The 20274-nt window shown below is 40.4% G+C and overlaps 1 protein-coding gene across 4 annotated transcripts in view; it reads right to left on the reverse strand.

Annotated features, from left to right (window-relative positions):
• The window catches only part of Kntc1 (kinetochore associated 1), a 75599-nt gene that overhangs the window by 11267 nt on the left and 44058 nt on the right, over nucleotides 1-20274 (reverse strand). For all 4 annotated transcript variants that reach the window (XM_063225556.1, XM_063225554.1, XM_063225555.1 and 1 more), the window contains 19 exons: nucleotides 19557-19695; nucleotides 18894-18950; nucleotides 17981-18144; nucleotides 16749-16853; nucleotides 15697-15825; nucleotides 14750-14866; nucleotides 13779-13888; nucleotides 12139-12346; nucleotides 9559-9648; nucleotides 7986-8157; nucleotides 7829-7887; nucleotides 7525-7741; nucleotides 6237-6310; nucleotides 5829-6039; nucleotides 5456-5565; nucleotides 3280-3326; nucleotides 1921-1999; nucleotides 837-955; nucleotides 381-520 (listed from right to left, as the gene is read on the reverse strand). In XM_063225556.1, coding sequence (XP_063081626.1) covers nucleotides 381-520; nucleotides 837-955; nucleotides 1921-1999; nucleotides 3280-3326; nucleotides 5456-5565; nucleotides 5829-6039; nucleotides 6237-6310; nucleotides 7525-7741; nucleotides 7829-7887; nucleotides 7986-8157; nucleotides 9559-9648; nucleotides 12139-12346; nucleotides 13779-13888; nucleotides 14750-14866; nucleotides 15697-15825; nucleotides 16749-16853; nucleotides 17981-18144; nucleotides 18894-18950; nucleotides 19557-19695 — 2347 coding nt within the window. The remainder of the gene's footprint in view (nucleotides 1-380; nucleotides 521-836; nucleotides 956-1920; nucleotides 2000-3279; nucleotides 3327-5455; nucleotides 5566-5828; nucleotides 6040-6236; nucleotides 6311-7524; nucleotides 7742-7828; nucleotides 7888-7985; nucleotides 8158-9558; nucleotides 9649-12138; nucleotides 12347-13778; nucleotides 13889-14749; nucleotides 14867-15696; nucleotides 15826-16748; nucleotides 16854-17980; nucleotides 18145-18893; nucleotides 18951-19556; nucleotides 19696-20274) is intronic.

Consider the following 20274-nt stretch of genomic DNA (forward strand, 5'->3'; position numbering starts at 1 on the left):
ATCCTTCTAATGAAAGAAACAGAGACACTTTCCTTTCTTCTCTCCAAGGACAGTTTGCTTGTGGTCCTCATGCCCTTCCTGGCCTGGGCTCCAACTGCCTCAGAGGCTAAGCTCCCAAAGGCAGCCAGGCAGAAGAGGAGCACCAGCCCTCCCTGCAGAGGATGCGCAGGCCTTCAAGGGAGCTTCAGAGAGCTTCGTCTTGTTGGAAGGGATGACGCTAGCCCACGGACTTTAAGAAAGATAGGCCGTATCCATCTCCACTCCAGGACAGCAGAGGTCTCCGGAGATGGGCTGTGCAGGTGTAAAGGATCTCCCAGAATCCTAAGAGGGGACAGGAGCCTGAGGGCAAAGCCAGGAGCCCCACACCTGGAGGACTCTACCTACCATTGGCTCGTGGCTATGATTTTTCCACAGGCCCTTAATCATTCCTTCTTTAGGACTGTAGCAAAATAATTCATAGGTGATGGGGATATTCAGCGTCTCAAAGGATGCCAGAAAGGTTATACATTTCAAGTAAGATCTGAAAAACAGAGGTGTTTACAAGAATCATCCTTTATCTTTTGGGTTTTTTGAGACAGGGTTGCACTATATAGTTCAGGCTGGCCTCGAACTCACTGTGTAGGCCAGGCTGACCTCAAACTCAGGGCAATCCACCTGCCTCAAAGGCCTGTTTCCTATTTCCTCTTTGCCAAAATGCCATGGATAGTCAGGCAACTGAAGTACAGTTATACAGCTACTCAGAGGCGGTCCAATGAATTACGGGGCTTACAAATCACAGGTCCAGAAGAAATTATCTGTTTCCTAATTCCTAGTATGATTAACCAAATTCTACTTACTTCACTTCTTCAATGGATTTTTCGAAGAGAGATTCTACAGTTTTCTTGTCGGCCAAGTAGAGAAGACACTGAAGAGCTCGTGTTTTGTGAGCAAAAGTTAACTGACGCATGCCCAGGGTCTGTAAAACCAAAACAGGTGAGAGCGCTGCACACAACATGCTGTAGTTGCTAAATGAGCTTCAACTTAAGTAATAAAACACCACCATTTTTAAAAACATTAAAGCCAATTTGTGCCCCTAATGAATGTGCAACAAAGAACAGCAGTTCTCAACATGTGGCCCATGGATCCCTGGGGGCACCCTGCTGAGACTTATGGGAATGGCAGGGTAATAATAATAATGCTAAGATGTTTTTGCCTTTTCCTCTGTGCTGAAAGTGGCACTGATGGTGCAAAAGCAGCTGCGGGTCACACTGTTGGCAGACTCGGCTTAGACCCCCAACTGCCCTGGTACCTTGTATATTGGCATGCACCCCATCATGGAAACCAAAGGTGGTTTTTACTTAGGAGAGTTCCTGGGACAGTAGTGAAAGTGAGTTTCATTAAGCTCAGCCCTGGATACAGGCCGTGTGATGAGTGAGTGTCAGTATGAACCGATTTCAACGGGTGCGTTAGCACTGAGTGAGGAAATGGGGAGCACGCAGAGAGGAAGCTGCAGCAGGAGTGAAGTCCCCAGGTGAGCAGGGAGCTGTCTAACCACCTTTATCAAATGTCACTCACTCAAAGAGGCTGCCTGTCCTCAGGGAAAATGGAAAGTGCAGTGCACCTAGAGGGCAGTGGGTCAGTAGAGCTTGACACCAGGTTATGCAGGGTCAGTCTGTCTGTTCCCCAGCATTAGAAATGGTGACCGACCAGTGAGTTAATGGTCACTAAGGCACTGAGCCTGTGGGGAATGTTGCTGGGTAGGCCAGTCTGCTAAGCAGAGGCCAGTGGGGAAGCAATGGTCCTGTTGACACACTTTGCATGAGCGTGTAAGTGAGCACTATCAGAATCCTCTGGCTAGGAAGTCAAGCAAGGGAAATATGCAGGGACCAAATTTCCAGCTGAGATGCCCACACAGGTTCTGGGTAAGGGTCTGGAGCTTACGCTTGTAGCTGATGTTGCAAATACAAACAGCATTCTTGAGCTGTAATCAATTGGGCGAGACAGGAGGAGATACATGACTCTGGAAAAAAACAGTTTTCATTATATTTACTTTTGGTTTTTTTTTTTGAGACAGGTTCTCACTCATAAATTTGATCCTACCCTAGGGAACTTAGTGACTTAGGAGAATGTGCCTCAAAATTTTTTAAAAAACCTGATTAATGTGGAGGCCTAGGCACAATCTCCTGGGCATTCTTCTGCCTCAGCTGCCAGCTGCCTCAGCTGGCATTCAACTGTCACTGTGTCTGGCTAGGAGCTATCTCTTGCTTGGTCAAGGTATACCTATCCTTACACAGGGGACAGGGAGGAAGTGGGTGTCTAGGGGGAAGGGTGGCTGGGCCAGTTATGCTCTAACCAGGAGAAAGGACTTTCTTAGGTTTGTTGATGCAAGTCTCCCCTGCGGCCCATCAGATCTCCAGGGAGGAAGCAGGGTACAGGCCTTGAGGACACTTGACCTACTTCTGGCATGGGTGAGGAATGGGAAAAAGCTGGCATGCTTGCTATCATGCCCTCACCCATGCCCAGGCCAAGCAACATTCTTTCCGATGTGGGCTCACATACCATGTTCTTAAGAGAACAGTATGAATAATCGGAATTAGCCCGTTTGCTAAAAGCAAGGCACACTTCTTGATCTCAGTCCTAGGTAAGGAGATGATGGCTCACATCTGAGCCACCTCAGCTCACCAGGGTGCGAGCACATGGGGACCAGGGACCAAAGTCCTAGCTAATAATTGTATTTTCCTCTGCGTGAGGTGAACTCTGTACTTAGAAATCCCGGGAGCCCTCACGTTCCCAGGAGTGTGAGGATTCAGAAATTCTGGACCCTGGCTGCCTCTGATTTTTCCCACTAGAGACACTCATAGCTGAGTATCAATGAATTAATTCTCCTCACAGACTCTGACTCAACTCCTGTCCAAGTCTTTTGAAATCTAACCTCTGGGGCTGGGGGTTTCAAGGCTCAGTAGTAGAGCACTTGCCTCGCATGTGTGAAGACCCAGGTTTGATCCTTAGTATCATCTGAAAGAAACAGTTAAGCGGGTCATGGTGGTGCACACCTACAATCCCAGTATTCGGGCATCTGAAGCAGGAGGTTCGCTGTGAGTTTGAGGCCAGCCTGTGCTACATAAGTGAGTTCAAGGCCAGCCTGGACTACACAGCAAGATCTTGTTTAAAAAAACAAAACAACACCAAAAAGCAAACTAAAAAACCTAAACTGTGAGAAAAATTCAACCTGAGAAGTTTATTGATAAGATTTCTACTGAGCATCAAGGTAAGGCCAGGCTAAGTACAGGAAAAGCATACCTTCGTAGGGTTTCATCTTCTTGAAGTTCAAACAATTCTGACGATTTCTTTGAAAAGAAACAAACAAACAAAAAAAAAAGGCAGAAACTTAAGAAAGCCAGAGTAAACAAGACAAATATTCCTGCTCCTCCCACTGGCGCTTACATTTGTTGGAAAACTTTTTTTTTTTGGTACCAGGGATCAAACTCATGACCTTGTCAGGAGGCGCTTATGGCACTGAGCTAAACCCCTGGTCCTTGTTGAATAACTTTTAAAATGAAATGACTCTAGGAAAGTTAGAGGCATAGCCATAATGTCTTAAGAAAATAATTAAAACTAAAAATAAAAACCTAATTATGCCATTTGTTTACAAATAGATTGTGTGTGTGTGTGTGTGTGTGTGTGTGTGTGTGTGTGTGGTGCTAGGACTGAACCCAGGGTCTCACAAAAGCCAGGTACACACTCTACCTCTGAACTATATCCTTAGCTCTTTTTAACATTAATTCTCGCCTAGTGTGGTGGTGCATGTTTATAATCCCAAGACTCACAAGGCTGGGGTAGGAGGATCACTGCGTGTTCAGAGACCAGCCTGAACTACAGAGGTAACTCAAAACCAGCCTGAACTATTATATAGGGAGACCTTGTCTCAAAAAATTAAAAAATTAATTTTTACTTTTTGTGCCAGGGTCTCAGTAGGTTGCTAAATTGCCTGACTGGGCTCTAATATAGGCTCTTACTGGTGCAGCATTCTTAAATCCTGGGATTACGGGAGTGAGTCACCATGCCTAAAATTTTATTTTATTTTTTATTTTTTTTTTGGTACCAGGGCTTCAACTCACTTGCCAGGCAGGTGCTTATGCTGCTGAGCTAAATCCCAGGCCCTCTATATTGGGACAGTTTTGCTAGACTAATCTTAAACTTGTGATCCTTCTTAGTCTTCCAAATGGCTGGTATCAGAGGTATGTCACCTGGACAAATGGCTATGACTAGATTTTTTTAAAGGATACCTGAACAGGTAGATAGAGGAATCATAGAATCTACTCATGAAGTTCTAGATGAAAATTCAAAGGATACTATAGAAACTTGTGGATGTAGACTGCTGAATCTTACCATCATTTTAGATATTATATTATGTCTAAAAAATTGAAATTATGCATCTGTTGGTGTGATCCCCTGAAAAGAACACACCACAAGAATACAGCACATCTGCAAAGCCTTATTCTCCAAAATGCATAACCTGAATCAAATCAAGAAACGTAAAATAATTCAAAATGAAACATTTTACAAACCAATTGGCCTCCATCCTTTGAATTCTCAAAGTCTTATCAGTGACAACAGATTCAAATAGAAATCATCAATAGATGCTAAGTCACTATGTATGTGCACGTGTGTGAGTATGCACACATGAGAGAGGAGTTTGAAGAGAAATATGATATTGAATATTTCAAAATATTTCTCTTAATAACAAAAATGAAAAAAAAAGCACCTGTACAGTACAGGGTCACATTAACCAAGGCACCTAAATTAGTAACAACTCCAAGGGAAAGAAAGTAATTTGTCTTCAAATTCATATCCTGACAAGGACAATCACATATGTAATATTATGCCCAAAATACATAATTCAAACTATGGTTCAAACCCAGAAAACACTGAGATGCACCCTCAGTTTTTGGGAGACTGAGACACAAAGACTGCATGTTTGCGTCCAGTTTAAGAAATTTAGCAAAATCCTGTCTCAAAGTTTAAAAAAAAAAAAAAAAGAGCCGGGCATGGTGATGCAAGTTCAAGGCCAGCCTGCTACAAAGTGAGTTTAAGGCCAGCTTGAACTGCATACAGAGACCCTGTCTCAAAAAGACAAAAAAGGGAGTTGAAAAAAGTGCCATGGATAGAGCACTTCCTGGCATACATGAGGCTCTGGGTTCAATCTGCAGCCCTACAAAGAACAAAACAAAGCCAAGCAAAGCAAAATCTCAAATCATCAACTGAATGGTAAAACAGCTTTTTAATAAACTCAGTATTTAAACAAAAAGCAAACCATCTCTACTCATCAGACAACAGAAGGCATTTAGGTAAAAGTCTCTGCACTGAGGAGTTTGTATTCCCCAAGACAGGGCTACACGGATGCTGGGCGAGTGCAGCCTCTGAGATCCATGCACTCAGAGCTGCACAGATCCCTCGCAGGGCCGGGAGCACCTACCTGGCCAGGTGCTGTCTCAGGGCACAACCATTTTTCCAACAGCATGTCCCAGATTTTTTCCAAATTAATTTCATTGACTTCAGCTATTTCTTTAGCTGCTGCATGAATATCTATGATAGTAAAGACACAGAATTTAAGAAAATAAATTGAGCCTGATGTGATAGTTCACACTTGTAATCCCCACTCTTGGCAGGCTAAACTAGGAGGATTAAGGCCAGCGTGGCTTACACAGTGAGATCCTATCTCAACCTCCTCTACGCCTCCAAAAAAACAGAAAGGAATAAGGAAAAAAAGAAAAACTCAAATTTCCAATGTTAGATGAGCAGGAAACCAAAACAGTTCTGTCTGGATCAAAAGATACCCTTGTCCTTACCAGGATAATCTTTGCCAGGTGAATTCTGCATCCTTTGGTCAATGCTGGGGTGTTCATAGAGGCTGACGATAAGGTGGGCCGGCTTTCCGATCACTCTTAAATATTCCGCTGAGTTCAGCTTGTGGGCGATGAGCACAGCTTCAGTGCCCGAGCGCCGGAACTGGAGATGAAGCTTCTTCAGCAAAGCCTGGGCTTTTTCACGTGTCTCATCCTTTAACAGTTCCAAGGAAAGAAATCTGGGCGGAGGTTAGGACCCCACCTTTATCAGGCTGGGGCCCTCCCTTTCTCCTGTACCCTTATCGTCTGTCACTAACCCCGGCACCAGGGCAGGCCCAGGAGCTGCGCTGAGCATGAGCAGCGGCACTAGAGAGAAAGAGGAGCCCAGGCTGCGAGCAAGTGCAGACACACCTGAGGCGGGATGTTGCGCAGCCACCTCTCAGCCAAGTACAGGCAGAACTTCAAACTGGACATCTTGAAGGAGCCTGAAGCAACAAAGATTGAGCAAATCCAAGTCTTTCCAGGACAATGTATGTTAGTCCAATTAGGATGTATTTTTAAATATAAAAGTATAAAAATGAATACTCAAGGCCAGGGATAAGGCTCAGCAGTGTAAGTGCATGCCTGCAAGTGCAAGGTCCTGAGTTCGATTACCAATATAAAAAAGAAACAAAAACAAGAACAGTTCAACAGGACAAAAGATACAGAGAAGAGTCAAAATCCATTGAGGCCCCTCCTCAGCTCCCACTTCTATTCCGACTCTCAAATTCCTTCCATAAGCTTCCTGTGTGCGCACATGTTGTGATGCCCTCTGCCGATACTGTCACTTTATACCTGGATATGCCTCCAGCAGCCCATTTCATGAATACCCTCTATTTTTAAAAAATACTTATTTATATTTATTTTTTCATTGGTACCAGGATCAAACTCACAATTGTGTGCCTGCCAGGCAGGCATTTATGCCACTGAGCTAAATCCCCAGCCCGTCTATTTTGTTTTTGACTAGTTCTTGACTGATGAGCATCACACAAAGATAATTATTTTCAATTCTGCTATGACCAAAAGTGTGGTAGTAAGTGCCTGCATCTGTGTACTTGACTATGGGATGCTACCTAAGGAGTCACCATTCTAAGCATGGGTAGACGCCAGGAATCTTTTTTTTTTTTTTTTTTTTGTCTTTTTTGTTTTTATCGGTACCAGGGATCGAATTCACGACTGCACATTTGCAAGGAAGGCGCTTATGTCACTGAGCTAAATCCCCAGCCCCAGGAATCAGTTTCTATTCCTCCTACCCACAAGGTAGACAGTGCTCACGTCCCTGCTCCTGCCTGAGTCCCTTGAGTTCTGGAAAACCCAGCAATCCCACAGGTAAAGAGGGTAGACACACAGATTTTAAAGTACTGCTTCTCTTCAAAGATACAAGAAGCCAGAGATTTAGCTCAGTGGCATAAGCGTCTGCCTTGCAAATGCGTGGTCATGAGTTTGATCTCAGTATACCAAAAAGAAAGAAAAAATACAAGAAAAGGACAAACAAAAATCAATATAGCCAGAGCTGGGGTGCAGGTTGGTGGCAGTGGAGCGCTTGACTAGGATTTGTGAGTCCCTAGGTTGATCCCCAGCTCCATAGGAAAGAATAAACACAAAAACAGGACAGAAAAGACAGTGAACTATGCAAGGCCCAGGGAGAGGAAGACTGCACCTTCGGGGATTTCCTGGGTGAGGTTGATGGCGATGGCCACAGCCCACTCTGGGTTGACGATGGACAGCAAGTAGGATTCAATGATCTGTGTGATCTTGGCTACCTCTTTGTTCATCAGTGCTGAAGAGTTAGCTTGCATTAACTTCAGGAGCTTGGGCTTTAGGTTTTTCTCAAAAACATGTTTGGCAGTAGAAACATAGAGAGTATCTAGAGAGAACTTTGGAGACAAACCCACATGAGAACTTCCTAGGCAGGGTCAGGAGGTTACGGCACAACAGTGCCTCAGACCAGTTCAGTCTGTTACCTTCATTAATTTGGAGATTAAGAGCAGGGTTGGGAGGGATTCCTCACTGAGCTCCGAAGCTGGAAAGGAAATAAGAAGCGTACAACCTGATTAGGAAGAAAAAAAAAAAAAAAATCGGGCATCTTCAGTAAAGTTCCTAAGAAGTTAGTGAACATACAGAGGATTTTCCAGAAGTTCTGTGCTGTGCCAAACAGTATGAGGTGGAAAGGCAGTCGTGTCTGGGCTGCGGGTGGTATGGGGATGACGTGCTCCAACATATACTGGTGTTCCAGGTCCACTGGCGGGGAGATTCTCTTGTATGACTCCAGATGTTTCAGAAGACTCAGTGCCTGCATTAAAATGAGCAAGTGTTTCCTCTAAGAGTAACTCCGTCAATACCGTCTCAAAATCACCTACTCTGTCCCTTCACAGGATTTTGCTCCTCAGACCGTCTCGTTTTCACAAAAACCTTTTCTAGTGTTCCTCGGCGTGTTTTCTTTCCAGAGCATAATTTGTGTGATCACCGAGGAAATCACATGGGGGAAACAAACTACCTTGTTAATGGTAGGGTATTTGGTACACAGGCCTGGCAGTTCTTGACAAATTCTCCAAAGGCTTTGAGATATGCTTGAAAAGTATTGATTTCATTTTATTTTTATTATTATAAATTTTTTGGTGTACTGGGGATTTAACCCAGGGCCTCTACACTAAGCTACATCCCCCCACCCCCACCCCGCTCCTTTTTTCATTATGAGACAAGGTTTCACCAAGATGGTAAGTCTGCCCAGGCTGGGCTCAAATTTGCGAGCCTCCTGCCTCAGCCTCCCAGAGTGCTGTGATTACACGTGTATGCTATCACATTTGTTTAATTACTTATTTTTCAGGTAAAATCTCCATGTTGCTCAGACTGACCTGTGAACCCTAAGCTCAACTGATCTTTCTGCCTCAGGCTTCTGATTAGCTCTGACTAGACTTGTGTCACCAGCCTGAGCTTGATTTCTTTTTAAATAGAGAGGGTATAAATCTAAAATAAATTCTCTGTATTTCTTATCCATTTTATGTTTATATTTGAAAATCTATAATCTTTTGAATTAACCTATTTTATTTTTAGGAGCAAAACTTGAAAATTATTAAAAGTTAATGAAAAGGAGTAAGGATGTAGCTTAGTGGTAGAGTGCCTGCCTAGCATATATCAGGCGAAGGTTCAAACCCCAATACTGTCACCAAAAAAAGTCAGTGAAGCTGGTGTGATGGCACATGCCTAGAATCCTGGTACTCAGAGTGTGTGTTAGGTAGGAAGACTGAGGCAGGCGGATCACTTAAAGTCTGAGGCCAGCCTGGGTTACACAGGCTCTTCTTGTACTTGAAGATGAGCCAGAAGTATGTGAGATCCTTTCTCAAACAAACAAATAATCGAACTCTACATTCAGGTCCTTTTGGACTACATGGCAAATAATGTTGCCTTAATTTTTCAATTAGTTCTTCAGTGATTTCTTACTCATGGGAAGCAAATTGAAATTGCCTCAACACAGCAAAAATCGGAAAAGGTAAATGATAAAATACAACTGCAAAAAATCCTTTCACTATTAGATTCCTTCAAAAAAAAATATCTCTAGATGCAGAGTTTATTTTAGATGCAGAGTTTAAAGGGAGCTGAAAGGGTATCAGAGAAAGATGAGACAACTATAATATTATCTGTGATATAAGTAAAGCCATAAAGATGCCTTTTAATTCTAACATATTTATCATACCTGATTAATATTAATATTGGTTATCTTTTCATCAGTTTTTTCTATAACTTTCAGGACAACTTCAATCATTTCATAGTTATAGGGATCCAACTGTAAAAAACAACCAAAAATATATCAAAACCTAAAAAGACATTGCCATGCTGATACTTGTATTCAATAATGTACACTGGAACAGATTACAAATATAAAATTTCAGTGCATTACAACTTATATTATTTTTTTTAAAACTATAAAATTTTCTCATCTCTAAAATTATACTGTAATAAGTATACATGCTTACAATGTATTGAAACATACTAAAAAGGCATTATTATTTTAATAAAGATGCTTTAATAAAGAAAACAGATAAACATATGGTCAAAAGTGCATGCCTGTAATCTCAGCACTCAAGGGGCTGAGACAAGAGGATCGTTACAAATTCAGGACTACCCTGGGCTACAAAGTGAGCTCAACGCCAGCCTCAACTGCACAATGAGACCCCGTCTCAAGAAATAAAAGCATAATTTTATAAGATTTTGAAATTAATGCTCTATATTTTTTATTTATGATGAAAAATATTAAAACAAAAAAATTGAACTTTTCTTGAAAATGACTTGACTAGAATGTGGGTCTTCATCCAAAACATTCTCAAAGAATTATTTTAGCTTGAACTATATGCTATAGTACAAGAATTAATTGGATGCTATCTACATCTACTTACAGAAAGGAAAAGAACACTCTTTTATTCCTAATTTCTGCCTACCCACCATTACTTTTTTCTATTTCTTGAAATGCCAACTAAAATTACATGAATAACAACACTGAACAAAGTGGGAAGATGTTCAACTGTACCCAGAAAATTTGAGCATGTTTAGGTAATGTTTGGTTGAGTTATAGGCAAGATTAAAAAAAAAAAAAAAGAAAATTTTCTTACCATTCTTATAATCTTATTTTCCCTGCCATCCACATTGATTCTGCCATCAAACTATCTATCCATTGATATAAAAATTACTCCTGGATCAGAATGTGGTGGCACATTCCTGTAAGTCCAGCACTCTGGAAGGCTGAGGCAGGAGAATAATAAGTTCCAGCCGAGCCTGGGAAATCTAGAGACCTAGCCAGACTATTTCAGAAAAGAGGGCAGCGGCATGCTGAGGATGTTGCTTAATGCCAAAATCCTCAGTTCAATCCTTGGCATTCCAAAAGGAAAAAAGAATGTATATATATAGGCCACAGTAAAAATGGTAAAATGCACAAACAGTTTAAATGTCTGGCCATTATGGATTAGTTAAAAGCAATATGGTTTAGCCATATGAGAGAATAAGCAAATAGGATAGTCCCTCTACCACAAGATAGTATACTAACTGTTAACATTTTATCCCGGGAAGGTAAAATATTACTCTGGAGAGTTAAGGGAAAAAGCAAGGAGGGAAGCGGAAGAAAATGAACCCAGATGTGCTCTGTACAAGCACCAACTCCTCACGATGAATATGATCACTATGTACTGCAAATATGCAACAATAAAAATTTTAAAAATAAAAAGAGAGCGTAGACTGTAGGGAAATTTTTGTTTTGATTTATACTTATTTCCATCTTTATCCTTTTTAAAAGAATGTGTGCTATTAAATGGGGCTGGGGATTTAGCTCAGCGGCATAAGCGCCTGCCTTGCAAGCACGGGGTCGTGAGTTTGATCCCTGGTACTGGTTAAAAAAAAAAAAAGAATGTGTGCTATTTTTTAAAATCTGGAAAGGAAATGTTACTTTCATTTTTTAAAAAGGCAAGATAGAAAAACTGCAGGATTAAACTACATTGAAAACATGTTTCTAAAATTTCTATATTTTTAATAAGAATGCAGGGCTATTGAGCATCTATTGAGAAAACAATATGCAATATAGGCAAACACGGGGATTTCCTTCTGTCTTTTTTCTGTCTTGTCTTTGAAATCCAATATTATTCTTACTGTTTTGTTCCATTTTATTGTTTTGCTTTATTCAATGTTTTGTTTTGATTGGTTTTATTCTGTTCTGTTTTGTTTGGTTTTTATCATGTCTGATGGTATGGGGAACAATTTTGAAGATAATAAAAGACATTATGGGAGCCCTTATTGATTTCCTATTATCCTGTTTTGAAATCCTGTATCACTATCACTGTTTTGTTTTCATTGGCTTTATTCTGTTTTATTCTCTTTAGAATAAAATTTAAAAAATAAAAGAATACAGGACTAGGGCTAGGGATATAGCTCAGCAGCACAAATGTCTGCCTGGCAAATGCAAAATCCTGACTTCATTTCCCAGTAACAAAAAAAAAAAAAAAAAAAGAAAAGAAAAGAAAAGAAAGAAAGAAAGAAAAAAAGAATATAGGACTAAAGCCTGCCATGGTGGCACATTGGCACATGCCTGCAGTTCTAGCACTTGGAAGGCAGCAGCAGCAGGAGTGCCACAAATTCAAGGCCAGCCTGGGCTACACAGGGAGTCCAAGAATAGCCTAAACAATATAGTGAGACCCTGTCTTTAAAAAAAAAGGACTGAGGCACACAGTTTGTTCCATGTATGTAATTAACTGAGGTGGGAGTGGTCTTTGTGACAGCTCCATTCATCTACCTTGCGGAGTATTCCACTAAGACTGATGACCAAATCTTTTGTGCTTGTCAGTAAGGGAACCAGTTCGCTGGCTTTGGCCAAGAGTCTGGAATGCTGCTGCTTTGCAGATGCTGGGTTTGTATCTTCGGGGTTCTGGCTGGCATTACTATTGTGGAGCAGTGTCTCAATGAATAGCTGAAGCGCCTCATCACAGTCCAGCTGAAATGTGCTAAAAGAAGCAGTTAGTCACACACCAGTCTCCCAAAGCACATGCATTTCCACATAAACGTTCTGACAGACAACTCAGATATCTGCTCTCATCATGAACTGTAACCTTCCAATTGTCTAAATTTGTGACCAGATAAAAGACATATCCATAAAGCTAGCTATCACCTTAAAAACATCAGATATTATTCATAATGGGTATGGAACTGGTACAAAATTAGAGGGAAATGTGGGATAAAGCTGGAAATATTTATGTCCATGTCCTTTAATATAGTAATACCATTTTTGCAAATCTTGTAATCAAAGATACACAAAAAAGGATGCTCACAGCACCAAATGTTTGTGATGATTGAGATCTGGAAGCAACTTGAAGCCGGGGATTTAGCTGAGTGGCACAAGTATTCAGCAGGAAGACACTGTTAACTGAATGACACAGGAAAAAATGATATGCAAAAAAAAAAAAAAAAAGAAAAACATAAATCTGTTAAGCTTTATTACGTGTATGTTAGTATATGTGATGAAAAAAAAGCCAATGTGAAGGCTCATGCCTATAACTGAAGCACTGTGGAGGACTCAATAGGAGGATCATTAGTTCAAAACAAGCCTGGGAAATTTATTGAGACACTGTCTCAAAAATGGGCTGCAGCCAGGAGTGGCAGTGTATGTCTGTGACTGGGAGGCTGAAGTAGGAGGATCTGTGAATTCGAGGCTAGTCTAGGCTACATAATGAACTCAACGGCAGCCTGAACTATACAGTGCGACCCTGTCTCCAAAAAAAAGAGCTAGGGATGCAGTTCAGTGCAAAGGCCTGGCTTCAATTCCCAGTACTACAAAAACAAAATAAAACAGAACAAAACAAAAATTTTGTTCAATTCTTTTTTGTTTTTTTAATTGGTACCAGAGATCAAACGCACAACCACACACTTGCAAGGCAGGTGCTTATGCTGCTGAGCTAAATCCCCAGCCCGAAAACAAAAATTTTGGAAGCCCACAGAGGTTATACAGCTTGTTACTGTCCCATTTTGGGCCTCTAATAAAAGTCTTGGAATGATTCCCCTGTGAATGACGGGGCAATGCGGCACTCTGAAGAATATCCTCAAACTTTTCTGATTATAGGAATTCCCTGGTGTCCTAAGAAATTCACGGGCCTTGGTCCAGACTGCTGAGGCAATAATTACAGGAAGATGCCCAGAAATCCATTAGAGAAGTGCCTTCTTATCAGGAGGCAAGTCTGGGGAACACGAAGTAACACATGTAAAAGTGACATCATAAGGTACTTAAATTGGACTGAATTTACTCAGGCAAGGCTGGCAAAACATCAGCTGCCAGGCATGTGGGCCACAAGTGATGAGCACCTTGAGTTCTGTGTCCTCACAGTACGGGTTAACAGCTGGCGGAGCCAACAACAAAAGCATCACTGAAATTTAAAGAGCTACCTGCAGTACTCCAGAATGAGGCTGGTGTCCACGTCTGTATTCTCCACAAGAGCTTTAATGAGGTCTTTCTTGGTGAGGAAATGTTGCCTGAAAACTGGTTGAAAAGAAATCTAGGAATAAAGAGAGCAAAATGAAAAAAAAAAAAAACCGCTTTGAACTGAAATGTTTCACAGTATGAGTAATATTACAACTTGCATGCTTGTCATTTTTTAAGAAAAGAAACATTTCTCTATAGTTCTTCCAACTTTTATTTTTATCATGCTACTCAACCAGTCATTGTTCTTGGGATTTGATATCTCTGGCTGTAGATCCAAAGAAATCCTTCTCAGTTGCCTTTATTTTTCTTGCCTCTGCATCAGGCAAGTTTGTAGCTAACATCAGAGGAATGCCAGCCCCATTACTGTGTAGGAATTGGGTTTCAAAACACACAGTCACACTTCTGCAGTGATTATTTTTCTGCTAAATATACAGCTTACAAATAAATGTTTTAAATTTTTGGTAAAAAATAAATAATAAAATTTTATCTGTTCCTTTGCAAGTCAAAAAGAAGGGTAATTAACTTTTCTCTACTAGCAGCTCTTAAAGCATGGCATGCCTAATATAGTTTTTAGTTTTATCTTTAAATTTCTGGATATGGTGATGTGTAATAGTAATCCCAGCACTCTGGGAGGCTGAGGCAGAAAGATTCCAAGTTTCAGCCCAATTCAGGTAACTTAGTAAGACCCTATCGCAAAATAAAAACTAAAAAAAAAAGGGCTGAGGCAAAAGGATTGCCGCAAGTTTAAGGCCAGTCTGGGCGACACAGTATGTTCAAGATCAGCCTCAAGAACATAACAATACTCTCTCGAAAAACAAGGCAAAAACCAAACCTTTAACCAAGTAACATCAGCATAAAACTTTTGTTCTAAATTCCCCAACTGGGTAGTTATCTATCGGGATGAATGAAACCTCACAAGCATATAAATACTTACACCAAGTTTACCGAGACGAACACCCCACTTGGCGTCAGTACTCAGTTCGTGGAACTGAAGCTCTGTTTCAATTTCCTGACAGAGACTGGCCAGCTGCGAACCCACCAGAGATATTGCCTAAAAAATTAACAGGGTTAAAAGTCCATGGCAAACAGAATATGTTCTTATAAACACCTTTTAGATAAAACTGAACAACAAAAATCTTAACCTTGAGTTGAGGATGTAGCATAGCATATGCTTAGCAGGAATGAAGGCCCTAGGATCAAATCCCAGTTCCTCCTTCTCATCATAATAATTTTGTGATAAGAATATAAAATGTTACACATTGCTTTGTACCCAGTCATTGATTCTTACACAATATTTAGATAGTTCAGTTTGTTGTATGGCTGGCTTTCCTTTTTTTTTTTTTTTGTCTTTTTGAGGCAGGGTCTCACACTGCAGTTCAGGCTGACCTTGAGCTCACTTTGCAGCCCAGGCTAGTATTGAACTCGCAATGATCCTCCTGCCTCAGCCTCCTGAGTATTGGGATTACAAGCATGTACCACCACACCCAAATTATTCCTTCACAAGTAATACCAAATTTTTACTTATTCTATAAGCAAAATTCCCATGTACGATCAATTTTTTTAAAACAAAAAAACTTCCAAGACAAATTTTCTATCCCTGAAACTTTTCCCAAATAAACAACAACAAAAACATCCTCAAATGTGTAGAGTTTTAAACCCACTAGAGTAAGTATAGGACATAAGGCTCTCAAGGCTGCAGATTTTAAAAAATAAAAGATGTCTTAATTCTTTGAACCAAGCAATGCTGGTGACTTGTGTATCTGTCCACCAGTCAAGTTAAAGCTGGTAGGAATTATGTGCATTACATTTCTTCTAAATATTTTAGACTTGCCAGTGAAGTCAGTATGTCAAGAACAGAATGTGTGCTTGCTTGGGACATACCAGAATTTTGTCATAATTCTGCCAGGCCTTTTCTACGAGATTCCAGAGGTTTGCAAACACATCTTTTTGAGGCAAGAAAGTGCAATAACCCAAAGCCAGATCAAGATCCACTATGCGACAATTAAATACCTAAAGGAAGAAAACATCAAAAGAAGCAATTCTTCACAATCCAAACAGAATCAAGGATCTTGGGCACACTTGACACCAAACTGGTTTATAGACCATGTAAAGTGCTTTTGTTTTACAGAGGGTTTGCTAAGTTTGGTTTCAATTTGGCAATTTTCCTGCCTGAGCCTCCTGAGTAGCTGGGATTATATGTGGAGAAGAAAAAATCTTACACAATATTAGAGGGGATGTAAACTGATTACAACCATTAGGGAAAACAGCATGAAAGTTTTTCAAAAATTAAAAACAGAAATAACTACCAGCAATCCCAAAGGCATGCGAACCTTGGAAAGATGCCTGTAAACCCATGTTCACTAATGTGTTTTTCACAATAGCCGAGATGTGGAAACAACCACATGTTCTTCTACAGCCAAATGGAAAAGGAAAACAGGGTGGACATACATCTAATGAAATAATTAGCCTTAAAAAAGGACATCTTAATGACCTGCTAGGGCACATCTATCATCCCAGCTACCAGGAAGCTGAGGCAGGGGAATCCCAAGTTCAAGGTCAGCCTGGGTATCTTAGTAGGACCCCGACTCAAAATAAAATGAAGAGCTGGTAATATACCAGTGGTAAAGTGTTTGCCTACCATTAGTGAGGCTCTATGTTCAATCCATGGGACCTTCAGCCCAAAAAAGAATATAGTCTGAATTCAGGGACAAAAGTGGAAATGATTCACTACCATTTCATATGGTTGCTACAGTAGTCACCATTATTAAAAACACAAAACAAAACACTGGCAACAGTGATGAGGTGGAATGCGGGTCCTAGAGAGCTTTTAATGGCAGAACACTAATGCAGTCAGTCATAAGTTCCCAAATTTCAGGCACCGGACTGCATCTAAGGCAAACAGGCACACCAACAAACCAACTGCAAGTACTTACTTTGTGCAGCAGTGTGGTGACATTTCCCCTGATAAACATTACCGATTTTTCTTTCAATTCCGTAACAACGTGCTTTAAGGTAACTAATGTGGTTTCTCCAAGTAACTTTTAGAAAAGAACAAAGGAAAAAAACCATGAGGTCCATGTTAATGTATCACTCTGAAAACCTGTGTTAAATATTAAGGAACTTTAAAAATTCATGATATTATGCAAAAATGGATTAGCATTTTATCTGCTCTACAAGAAAGCTGGTCCTGGTATGGGGAACTGACTGAAAGGGGTAAAACAGGAACTTTCGTTTGTATCCTGATTGAGATGTTAGTGGTAAGGTGAACATACAGGTTGATACTCTTAAATACGTGGATCTTAACTTTGAAATCTATACCTCAATGAGATAGCTTTTAAAAAGTAAATCAGCATTGAATACATATCAACAGAGTAGTTAGTAGGAATGAAGACAATTCTGTCTGAGAGGCAGCTTCACCATAAGGTACAGAGAGGTGGTCTATCTCACTGAATCATTTCCATAACACTGTCCAGGAGTAACTCGGGCAACAACAAAAACAACAGAAGGGTACTGCACTGAGCTCGGAGTGTGAGTGCTTATCAACACAACCCAAAACCTTGGGCAACCTATTTCATCTTCCAGAAGCGTCTCCACCCACAGAGCTGCTGGAAGGAGCAAGTGTGGGCATGTGTTTACTATCGTTTGTCTAGATGGCGCCCCCAAATTCTCATGGGCTCATAGCAGGGCAGATTTGGGGAGGTGACTGGATCATGCGGGTGTGATACTCATCAGTAGATTACTTAACTGAAGAAGTTATAGCTAAATGTGATGTGGGAAGTGAAGCCTGGTTAGAGGTGGGTCACTGGAGGCCTGGGCTGGAACCCTCCTACTCCCTGATGGCTGTGCTTCACTAGCATCCGTGAGCTGTTTCTCCTCTGCCATGCTGTCTTGCATTAGAGCTGGCCAACTATGGACCAAAAACTCTATGAACTGTGAGCCACACTAAACCTGTCCTCCTTCAACTTGTGTCAGATATTTTATCTTGGTGACAAGAAAGCAAACACCTTAGCTACACCCAAATTTTGGTACACTGACAAATGTTTCTTTGGATACTCCATCATTTCCCTCACTACAGAGCTGAAAAAGAAAACATGGACTCCATATTTCTGTTTGGCTATCCTTTTATATTCTTATTTACCCAAAGTATTTGTTCTCAAAATTATACCTTTTCACTCAAACTAGTATTCATGAAGTTTGACATAGAGTGCTGGAGACAGGTACCAAAGGAGCCAACCACAAATTTTAGGGCCATCTCCCACTGGCTGGATTCCCGAAGGTTCTGAAGCAGGGTAGAGATGGAATGGATGATGGGCAAAATAAGGTTGTCTCCTGCAGAGTGATAAGAAGATTTTAATATTTAGATTTTTTAAAACAATAGCCTATTAGGGCTGGGTATTTAGCTCCATGACATAAGCATCTGCCTTGCAAGCGCGCAGTCAAGTTCGATCCCCAGTACAAATAAGTAAGTAAATAAATAAAAATAGATGATTACATTTGGGAAATAGCTTTCAGGGATAGGCTACTTCCTCAATGTAGGTAACAGTCATAGAATGTGTTCTCAAAGTTAATTTATGAAAGAGTTTATGTGACACTGGATTTAAAACAAGAAATAACTAAGTCCATTAGATGAGATACTCTGGATGACAACCATTTCTCTGTATAGAATTAAAATGTATGAACAGATGAGTGCATGTTAACACTCTCAGCCGAAACACGTCCGAAACACGTAATCTTCTAGAAGACCAAGAATGAGATAACTATATAATTATATAATGACTATCAAGTCAGATTCTTACTCAGAATTTTAAGAAAGTTCTGTATTACATACTTATAAAATTATCATACATACTGTAGTTCTTTTTTATCTCCAGTACTGGGGATTGAACCCAGATGCTTCACACTGAACTATATCCCCAGGCCCTTTCATGTATTTTTTAAATTTTTGAGTCAGGGCTCACTAAGTTGAACAGGCTGTACTTGAACTTGCAGTCCTCCTGCTTCAGCCCCCCCCAGAGTTCTGAGATTACAGGTATAAGCCTCCACACTCATCTGAGCCATACATTTCTGATGTCAAATACCTTCACTAATGGAGCAGTAGGGCAAACTTGTAGAATCCAAGGGGTATCTTCTGTTTTCTACAAAAGAGAATAATCAGTTAAGTAACAAATAACTATCTATAAATTACATAGGCTTAGGTATTTAAATATTGTGTTATTAGCAAATAATATTCTAAGGCACATTGCTTTAAACATTTTTAAAATATATGCAAAACAATGTACAATTTGGGGGCTGGGGATTTAGCTCAGCAGCATAAGCACCTGCCTTATAAGCAGGCGGTCATGAATTTGATCCCTGTTACCGATAAAAAAAATGTTCGGTTTAAAAAACAAAAACAAAAACAAACAATGTACAATTTGATAAATTTCTAAGAGCTGACTATAGAACCATGAAGATCACAAAATACATTACCCACACGCACCTAGCAGCCCCCTCAGTGCCCTCTGCAGTCATTACCTGCTCCTGAGGGTAGGTACTACCTGACCTGCAACACTGTGTTTTTTTAATACTGTTTTTACTTCATGTAAATGAAACTACAAAGTATATAATCAGTTGTATCTGGCTCCTTCCATTCAACTCTGCTTGCAAAATTCATCCATGTTTTTTGTGTACAGTTCTAGTCTAAACCTCTAGAGTTTAAATTCTCATAAAGCAGAAATATGTAGAAAATAAGTGAGATTTACCTGCAAGAGGGACAAGGGATGAAATCAACTCATAAATTACCGGGAGCACCACCTGTGACTCTAGGACGATTCCATCTTCATTGAAGAAGTCACTGTAAGACCACTCCTCATACGGGTCCTTATGAGTTCCAAAAGAAGTCTAAACAGCAAGTCATACGGAAGAGCCACAAGTAAGTACGCGCAAACCCAGGCCAGCATTCCCACCAAGCAGCCATACAGTGTGAATGATTAAACACAACCATGCACAGTCAGTCCTCTAGCTGCAAATTCAACCACCTGCAGATCAAACTATTCACAAAAATAAATCTGTGCTACACAAGAACATGATTTTTTGGTCATTATTCCCTAAACAATACAGTAAAACAACTATTTACATAGCACTTACATTGTATTAGGTACACATAATCTAGAGATTACTAAAGTATAAGAAGGGAGGGATATAAATTACAAGCAAATAATACTTTTTTTTTTTTTTTGGTACCAGGGATCGAACTCACGGCCTCATGCTTGCCAGGCAGGTGTTTATGCCACTGAGCTAAATCCCTAGCAATAATGTGTAACTTTTTAAGTAAGAGATTTGAACATTCCTAAGTTCTGGAACCTGGAAGAGGGTCCCAGAACCAATTCCCCCAGGGATACCCATGGGTGACTGTACTTTGTTTTTTCTGGTATAGCTTATAAAAATGTCATTTTAGTTATTTATTTTTTGTATCAGGGA

The sequence above is a fragment of the Cavia porcellus genome, unplaced genomic scaffold (assembly GCF_034190915.1).
Source record: "Cavia porcellus strain 051 isolate PalLab524CR breed Dunkin Hartley unplaced genomic scaffold, mCavPor4.1 scaffold_16, whole genome shotgun sequence".
Taxonomy (NCBI): Eukaryota; Metazoa; Chordata; class Mammalia; order Rodentia; family Caviidae; genus Cavia; species Cavia porcellus.